A 9,792-nucleotide genomic window follows, 5' to 3' on the forward strand; every position below is an offset into this window, starting at 1 on the left:
TGTTTCTAGATCTAATTTAAACTAAGATTGCAAGATAAATAATTGAAACTAAGAAATTGTTTTTTTTGTTGTTGTTTTCAAATAATGTAAAAGGCCTAGGGTTATGACCTTCACCTAGGTGTTTGCCTAATGGGTTGTAAACTTTAAAGCTTGTATTGTTGGTCAGGGTGTATTATAGCTATAAACACTCAAGTACCCACTCAATACCTCTCGGTAAGAGAGTGATTTTACCCAATTTGGCTTTCTCATGTCCAAATGGATATTGAACCAAACAGTTGATAAAATGCTCAAGTCGGGTTTTACTATCTCTAGGTTCAACTCTTTAATTGGGACTATTAATCTCTTGATTTTATCCCAAATTCTTGTTAGCCAAGTTTTCCTAGACTAAGTCTCTCTTTCTCAAGTAGATACCAAGTGAAATAGGCATGAACTAATGTTTGCAAACATTAATTCTACATTTAAAAGCAAGAACATGGCTAAATAATAAACAACCAACCATAAACAAGCCATAAATTAAATACCCATTAGGTTTACACACTAGGGTTGGGTCACAACGCTAGTTAAAAATCTAGTTACTCATAATGGGTATAGAAGAAAACAAGGAAGAAAAGATGATAAAACTCATATTGAAAGATTAAAAGCTAAAAATCCAATGTTAAATACCAAAGTAAGCTAAAGTTGCCTAAAGAAGTAAGGAAAAACGGCCACAGGAGTTTCAATATTCAAAACATCACCTAATTTCGTGAAACTGGTCTATTTATACAAAGCTGGAGTTTTCGGACAAAAATGCCCTTTCGGAGGTTCTGCGGCCGTACAATTCCATGTGCGGTCTGCACTTTTCTTCATTCTTGACAGGAGTTGGATCTGCGGCCGCACAATTCTAAAATGCGGCCCCAACTCTTACATTTTGCGGTCCGCACAATTCTTGGTACAGCCGTATAGGGCCCTTCTGCGGACTGCACAATTCTGAGTGCGGCCGCGTGGATGACTTCTGCGGTCGCATCATAATTGTGCGGTCCACATTTCCTTTAAGCCTGAAATGTTAACTCTCTGAACTTCTTCTCTTCGTTAGCTTCTGCGGCCGCATAATTCATATGCAGTCCGCACTTTACACTGAGACTCTGATGGATTTTCCTTTGCATTCTACGAGCACTTTACACTCAGACTCTGATATTTTTTCCTTTGCATTCTGTGGCCGCAAATGGAAATCTGCGGTCCGCACTTCAAGCCTTTGTACCTGATTTTTGTCCTTGAGTTCTGATCATTCCTTTTTGAGTTGGATTTCATCTTTGTGGCTCATTTTCCAATACTCCTGCAATTAAGCATGTTTTTTTCGGGAATACAACTAAATATTTTTGGACTAAAACAAAATCAAAAAGGCAGTAATAAGTAGTCTAAATCCCCACTTATCGGAGACCGCATCCGATGTCTCTCCCTCTGGTTCCCGAACTAGAGGGGGATCAACCTCATGGTCACTTTTCTTGGTTGCCGTCTACTCCTCCTCGTTGAGGGTCGATTCATGAGTAATAAACTCGTGGTCATAATCCTTGGGGTAATCTCTGATCCAGTAAAGGGAACCAGAATCTGGTACTCAGGGTTTGGTGCTCTTTTTATTTTTTCGAATTCGGATGGCCATTGTTTTCTTCCTCACCTCGGTATTCAGGGAACCCGAGGACTTCCTTTTCTTCTTTTTCTCCTCCTTTGCAGCGGCCCTAGGCTGCCCCGAAACGGAGGGTTCGGCAAGCGCGGACAGATCATTTTCCTCATTCAACGGCCTAAGCTTGGTGGTCTTGGGCAAACTTGCGAGAAAGAAGAAGACTTAGCGAAATATAAGTCGGATGTATGGATGAATCATTCGAAAAGAACCTTGTCATAGGAACTGGCCTCCCACTTGCCCTTCGAGAGCTTGCGCTATGTGCGCTCGGATTAGGGCATCTATTTGCAGATCCCCTCGATCCACTCTTTGAAACGAGGGATGGAATTAGGAACCCTGACAACCACTATACAATTACAAACACAAGAAATTAGAAAAAGAATAAAAGGGAATGCCATATACCCGAGAAGGAAAACACTTACGGGATGTGTTCCACTTTTCGGGGAACTGTAAAAAATTGGAGGGGATAAGGTCTTCGGTCTTCACCCGAACGAACCTCCCCTGCCAGCCTAGATCTCGGTCCTTGTCGATGCTCGAGAACTGAGCCTTGCTTGATCGGTGAATGAGCTTGATCAACCCCTTCAAAAGATTCGGGGACTAAATAGACGAAGGGACGGTTTTCTGAAGCACGGATTTGGAAGTTTTAGCCATCGAGTTCTAGGAATATGAATATTTGAAGAAAATCTATGAAGATTTGAAGAAAATCTATGATGATTTGAAGATGGTATGAAAATATGAAGGTTTGGGTTGAAGATTCAAAGAAAATTTCTAGAAATTTGAAGATGGGATGAAGATATGAAAATCTAAGGAGCAATGTGTGAAGATTTGCAGAAGTCAATGGCAAGTAGAAAATTTGAGGGTAAATCCAAGAGTTCTGGAATCGGAAAGCGGGGAAGTACGCTCCTTTCTTATTCTTTTTTTCTCTCTCTGAAGTGATTGAAGTCAAGCTAGCGGACAGTAGCTTTTATATAGAGAGAACAGTCAATGCGTGATATTTCGCATTCAAGGATAGTCAATCGGCGGCTGACACGTGTCCGAAGTTAGAACGACGTGACTGATGGGACATTTCGTTGACCCGGCAACCCGGTCGTGACGTACGAAGGAAGGAACCAGGGATCATTTATCGCTTCTCGTCGTTTCGATAAATCTACTCTCTGAAAAATGATGGGACTATCTGTATACGGGTAAAATCGGGGGCAGTGTCTACCCCGATTCCCCGAGGAGAGAACAAAGGGGGAGCACGGATCCGAGAGATTGTAATCGAGGTCAAAGACCCTTCGTATCGAGAACTAGAAAGAATGAATTGTATATCCGACATCGGATATGATTAATCGACGCGCCCGGACCGAGTATAAGTTCTAGACCTCGGGAGACACGTTGAACGGTTATGCATGACGGATGGAGGGTCGTGATACCCGCCATCAACCGGATATCACGATGCGAATCTCACTCGATGTCGATTATGGATCAACAATTATCGGGAAAGAAGATTTTTACCTTTTTTAGACTTTTACTAGGACTCAAACTCTCTTACTATATAAAAGGGAAGTTTTTCTTTAGTCTCACATATTTCAAGGCAATAAAAGTTATTTTTACCTTCTTGTTGTTGTTAAGAACTCTGCTCACTTGTACTGTATTTTATTCACGACCGGGCTCGAACCGAGGGCCCAATCGAGGACGAGGTTGCTGTCAAGCTTGGTGATAACATTGCGATTGGTTTGATCGTTTATTTCGTCTTTAATTCATTTATATGTTATTCTTAATTATCCGTGTTGAATTAAACCACGTATCCTTTAAACCACATGCAAATTTAATTGTTGCCTAATTTTGGGGTAAACAATATAGTTTTGTATATATGTACATTATATACAAAATTATACATATTTTATATATTTTTTGGCTAGCACATGCAATTAATTTTAGCCGACCAACCAATATTATATGTTTCCCTTAAAAATACCTCAAAAACTGATTTTTCCCAACAAGACAAGTATGCCACTTGTGCTTTGAAAACAGATTAGCTTAGACACCTATCAGGACATAATGTAATTTGATTAACTGTCTTAAAGTCTAATTTAGTGTAACGAAACTTGATTTCGTCTCAATAAATTCATTTTTTGATTAGACAAGTCTAGATAACGTTACATTAAAATTCAATTTCCTTGCAACGAAACATAAACTTCCTGACACAAAATATTTTTTGCAACTAATCAGCTCTTTTCTGTATTGAATAATACTTCTTTGGCATGCTTAATATTAAAGGACTCTTTGCAAACAAAAATTTCGGGCACGAAGACAGGGGCGGATCTAGTGCATCATCGATGGTTTAACTGAATTCACAACTTTCAACTTGGGAGTAAAAATTTATATGTAAAGTTTATTAAAATTACAAAAATAGTAGATATGAACCCATAACTATAGAAATATAATAGGTTCGATGCTAAAAACTTTAAAAATTGAACCCTTACGGTTTGAATCCTGGATCCGCCTCATGATGAAGATGTATTTGTAACTAGATTGTAACAGATAGATTGTATATTACATTGACAATGAGCAGTTACAAATGCAGAACAAGATTGGAAATAGAATTTCAGAGTGAATCTGTGCCCATAGAAGGGCCATTCGATGTGCAAGGTCTATTATCTTAAATAGGTGATCATCTCATTTAAAGGTTTTAAATTAGTGGAATATACTTTAAATTAATTGTTCCTATTTCATTATGTCTTCAACACTTACATCATATGCGAGTCGGATCATTTTCACGAGTTAATCATGTGTGTATTATGTATATAATAATAACGGACAATGATGAGATTTGAACTCAAGACTCATGTCTGCTTTACTAATATCATGTTAAAATGTATAATCACCTCATTTGAAAGTTTAAATTATTTGCAAGAACGCATCTATAACTACGGGTAGAGACATGAAGAAGAAGACGAGAATAAGGGCAAAGGAAGATGCAATGTCTCGATCATCCTTCTAAAAAATCAATGTTTATAGAAAGTAATAGTGATTCTTTCTACTATTATTATTGATTCATGATGATATTTTCTCATCGATCCTTGTCTACCATACAAATAAACAGTTGTACTTTGTATAAATAAACGTTGTTACTACATATAGTAACAAGGCTTGCATGTTTTTACATGCACGGTAAAAGGAATAGTAGTGAAATAATTATTAGTATGTAAAACTATATCACCCAATGATCGCTTTATTGAATGGTAAACTAAAAAGCAATTCTTCCATGGCCCACCAGAACAAAAATTAAATATTTGGACAACTACTTTGCTAAAGAAAAAATGAAACAAAATAAGGAACTACTCCGTATTATTCCGGAAATCCTGCTACTGTATCTAGGAAATCTCATCTCTTTTGTTTTTTAATAAAACGCCATCTTCACTAATGATGACAACCCAGCTCTAAAGATGCCCTAAAAAGCCAAATTCCTTCTTTTCCAACAATATTTAATGGTTCATCAGCTTCATCAGTACATAAACCTATTGAATATTGATTTTTATTATTGCTATTATAATGACCCTCATCATTATTATTTCTAACTTCACCTTCCATATACACACAGCCAAATTCAAAATCTAGAGTTGATTTGTGATCTTATTAATATTTTTAATAACAGTGATGTTCGGACCAACTTGTATGTACGTATTTTGATTGTTAAACTGTGTACTTGCTATTTTGTCAGCACAAATATCAAATAACTCTGTTTACCAAAATTTAAACAAACGCAAAAAAGTACCTATCTAATCACCTTAGTTAAATTTATACAATTAATATTTTTTTGGGATATGGACATAATCAAGCCGAAACTATTTTTTTTTTGAACCCACATAACATGTTTGTATGTATATTTAGGCCTCTCCACCTAAACTTTACATACACATGACACACCTATATATACGATAGCCATTTCTAGCCACCCTAAGTACTTAACGTCTAGCTAGCTGCTAGAAAACTCAGCTTTAACTGCAGCCATGCTTGAGTCTTCCCAATTGTCCAACTCAAGTGTGATACAGGGATGGTGCAGGCCTCGCCGCCGTGCGAGGAGGCGAAAAGGCAGCACTATACGGCTGGGAAAGCGTCGGGGATTCTATCTTGGCTCGCGTCCGGTGATTCACTGGCCGGGATTCATGGCGTGCCCTTTTAGGGTGTTGAAGAAACTGGTCTTTGAGATGGCTTCCAATGGCAGATTGGTAGAAGCTTATAGCTGGTCTTTGCCTTTCCTCCGTCCACAGCTATTTCCTTTGTGCTGATATTGTAATGTTCATATTTTCTTTCTTTTTTTATTCGTCTTCATTTCTCAAGTGGCATAGCAAGGCTTTTTAAGTACTTTAAAATGGAATCCAGCTTGTTCATATGATCATTACTCACTAAGCCAACAAATAAAAACCCTCTCTATGCGCTAGAAGCATGTCATTTCTGTTCAGCCAAAAGAAAAAAAAAGTTGTTGATAACATCAAACCCACAAATTAAGAATACCTAAATCGTATAAGCAAAAAAACGACATATCCCAATGATACTCTAACTATTCATGGCTCATGGGACGAACAACAGCGGGAAAGTGAATATCCCTTTCTAATTATCGAGAAGCAAGAACATGATTTAGCCAGGGAATTGAGTAAGGCGTTTTCTTCTTTTCACAGTTTCCTTGAAGAAACTAAGGAGACCCCTAATGGAGTTTCTTTTAATAAAGCGGAAACAAACAGTGGATAGATCGTGTGACAACCAACCCGATAGGTCGTTCTAAGATCATCTCCAACCCTAACACCAAATTTCATACCAAAATAGTGTAACGGCAAATTTACTCCAACCATTATACCATTTGTTACACCAAAAAATAATATTTCTTCTCTCTCGACTATATTATATTATTATCTTCTATTTAAATTTTATTTTTTATTTCCTTCAAACAAATACTATCTTTTTTCTTTTTTCCATATTCATTATATATAATTCACATTCACCACTTATATAATCATTTATTACAAAATTATTTTAAAGGATAAATCAACTAAAGTGAAATCATTGATAAAAGATAATTAAATAAATACTACATCATGATCAAATTTAATTTAAGTACCACATAAATATTCAACTTTCGCCTCTATTCTCCCATAAATGCTCGATTAATGCATTATGAAGTGCGAAATGCGCATCTTTATCCTTAATTTTTTTGTGTCGAGCTAAAAATTGTTCAAATCGGTGATCTTCATCTACTACCATTTCTACCGTAGGAGCTGGACATTCACGTGCATCTTCAATTGGTGCATTAAGATCATGCTCGTCCTCAATTATCATGTTGTGCAGTATAATACATGTTTTATGTTTTTTAATGTAATTTCAATTTTAATGTATCCTCCTTTGATGTACTTTATTTATAATGTATTTTTATTTTATGTATTGTTAATTTTCTTTTTTAAATTTTAGTTTTCACTTTTCAATTTTAGCAACATTAGATATCTTACATTTGCATTTTTCATTTTTAAATAATGGTTATATTTCTTTTTATACAATTACAATAATAATAATAAAATTAACTTATAATTTTATATTAATATAATATATACAAAAATTAGTATACCAAAAAAATATGATATAAAATTAAAATTATGAAGATCTTAATATAAAAATTAATTATGTACACAATATATGATAAATTAAAAGTTCAAAAAATAAAAAGATGAATAAAATAATAATAAATCAAATTTGGTGTGATGAATAGTGTTGCATCAAATTTGGTGCAACACTATTCATGCACTATAATGGTGCAAGATTTGGTGTTCCAATGGAGCAAAAAAAACGCCAAATTTTACACCAAATTTGGATTTGGTGCAAAATTTGGTGCAGCCTTGGAGATGACCTAAGCACTCGCCTTTATTTTGTGTTCTTAGACCTCCATTAGCTTCGATTAATATTTGTTGGTTTGCGTGCATGATCAGTGTCACTTTTTGAAAAGCTTTTATGTGAAATTTTGAAGAAAATGAAAATTTTGACTAAAAATAAGACTAGAGTTGACTACAGTCATCATTTTGTGTAACCGACCCCGAATCGCTATGTTGACGATTTCAGTAGGTCCATATTGTGATTTTGTTCTTGGGCGTATGTCAATAATCGAAATCGGAGGTCCCTAGGTTGATTTGGCTTGTGTTCGCGAAAGTTAGCAATTTGAAATTTTGGAAATTTCCTATGTTTGACCGTAGGTTGACTTTATGATTAACGGGTTTGAATTTTGATTTTGATACTTGGTATAGGTTCGCTGTGATATTTGAAACTTGTTTGAAAAAATTAGTTCAATTCGGAGTTAGTTTGATAGGATTCGAACGCATAGTTGTGATTCTAGATGTTCTTGAATTTTTCCTTTGAAATTTCATTCGTTTTGATGTTCGATTTGTAGTTCTAGATGTTATTTTGAAATTTTGATCACGCGAGCGAGGTCGTATGATGTTTTTAGACTTGTGTGGATGTTTGATTTGGAGCCCGAAGGGCTCGGGTGAGTTTCAGACGTGCTTTGGATTAGTTTTGAGCCGAAACAAGTTTGTTGTGTGCTGATGCCTCAGGTGTCACATGCGAACACCAACATCGCAATTGGAATCTTAGCAGGGGGTCTCAGGTGTCGCAATTGCGATACCAGGATTCCAATTGCGAAGTAGTACTTAAGGCGGGTAGGTTCGCATTTGCGACAAATTGGTCACATTTGCGATGTGAGCAGACTTCGCAGTTGTGATGTATATGTCGCATTTGCGACATCCTTTCTAGGCTGACGGATGGAGCAATTGCGAACCTAGTATCGCAGTTGCGACATCTGTGCATGGACATAAAGTTTGGAAATCGGGATTTGAGTCTCATTCTCTCATTTTAGAAACCTAAGCACTCTGGAGGCGATTTTTCAAGAGATCTTTCTTCCCAAATTCATTGCTAAGCAACTTTAATTCATTTTCTTTCTATTACCCACTACTTTTCATGTATTATTAATATCAAATCTAGGATTTTTATGGTAGAAATTGGGGATTTGGGTAGAAGTTGGGGACTTCAAAATAAATCACATAACCGGCCTCGGGATGAATGGGTAATCTGGTTTTGATCCGAATCTCAGGTTTTGACCAAGCGGGCCCAAGGTTGACTTTTGTTAGCTTTTTTAAAAATGATCAAAATTGAACCTTTTTTTTATTAATGGGTAGTTTCTAAATCTTATTTTAAATCGTTTGATCGATAAATTGCTAGATTTGTTTGGTTTGGAGGCTTGGTTCAAAAGGTAAGATCGTGGTTGATTGATTTCGTGGAGTAAGATAAGTGTTGAATCGTTTGATCGATAATTTTCTAAATCGTTTGATCGATATTTTGAATCATTTGATCGATAATTTGCTAGATTTGTTTGGTTTGGAGGCTTGTTCAAAAGGTAAGGTCGTGGTTGATTGATTTCGCGGAATAAGATAAGTGTTGTGTCTAACCTTGATTTGAGGGAACTAGGACGTGTTAAACTATTTGTTATGTGAATTTTGTGCGGAAACGGTGTATATGCGAGGTGACGAGTGTATATGGGCCGTTGGGAGTTCTAGCATGCGGGTTGGGACATTTGTTATTGTTTCTCTATCGTATCATGTCTGTATTTGATCCATGTTATCACTTGTTAAATGCTTTATTACTACTTGTCATTACGTGTTAAATTCAAGCTTTTATCTATTACATGTCTTAATTGTTAAATTGATTCCTTGTATTTTTATTTTTATTTATTAACCATCATTATTTGCTATTTGATTTTGTGTGCTATTATCTAACTATATTACCCGTTTGTGACTTTCTTGTATAGTACCTTTATTGCATTTTATTTCGTGATATGCCGTAGACGATTGTAAATTGAACGGTCATTAAATTATTATTGTTTGGGATCATGTTGCATGCCGAAATAATTATCTATTATTATCATTTGGGATCGGATTGCACGCCGTAACGATATTAAAATGATATGTTATGAAGAAATAAGGACGGAATATGGTATGATCAGATGATGATATGGTGGGATCGGGTTACACGCCGCAACAATATGTCTTTTTATATATATATATATATATATATATATATATATATATATATATATATATATATATATATATATTTTT

The 9,792-nt window shown here is 35.7% G+C and overlaps 1 protein-coding gene across 1 annotated transcript; it reads left to right on the forward strand.

The window, feature by feature from the left end:
* The first annotated feature begins 5,548 nt into the window (after positions 1–5,548).
* On the forward strand, positions 5,549–6,038 carry LOC109208162. Its single transcript, XM_019371214.1, has one exon. It carries the CDS (start codon positions 5,650–5,652, stop codon positions 5,926–5,928), a length of 279 nt encoding a protein of 92 aa, XP_019226759.1. The 5' UTR covers positions 5,549–5,649; the 3' UTR covers positions 5,929–6,038.
* Positions 6,039–9,792: the final 3,754 nt, after the last annotated feature.

The sequence above is a fragment of the Nicotiana attenuata genome, unplaced genomic scaffold, assembly GCF_001879085.1.
Source record: "Nicotiana attenuata strain UT unplaced genomic scaffold, NIATTr2, whole genome shotgun sequence".
Classification (NCBI taxonomy): Eukaryota; Viridiplantae; Streptophyta; class Magnoliopsida; order Solanales; family Solanaceae; genus Nicotiana; species Nicotiana attenuata.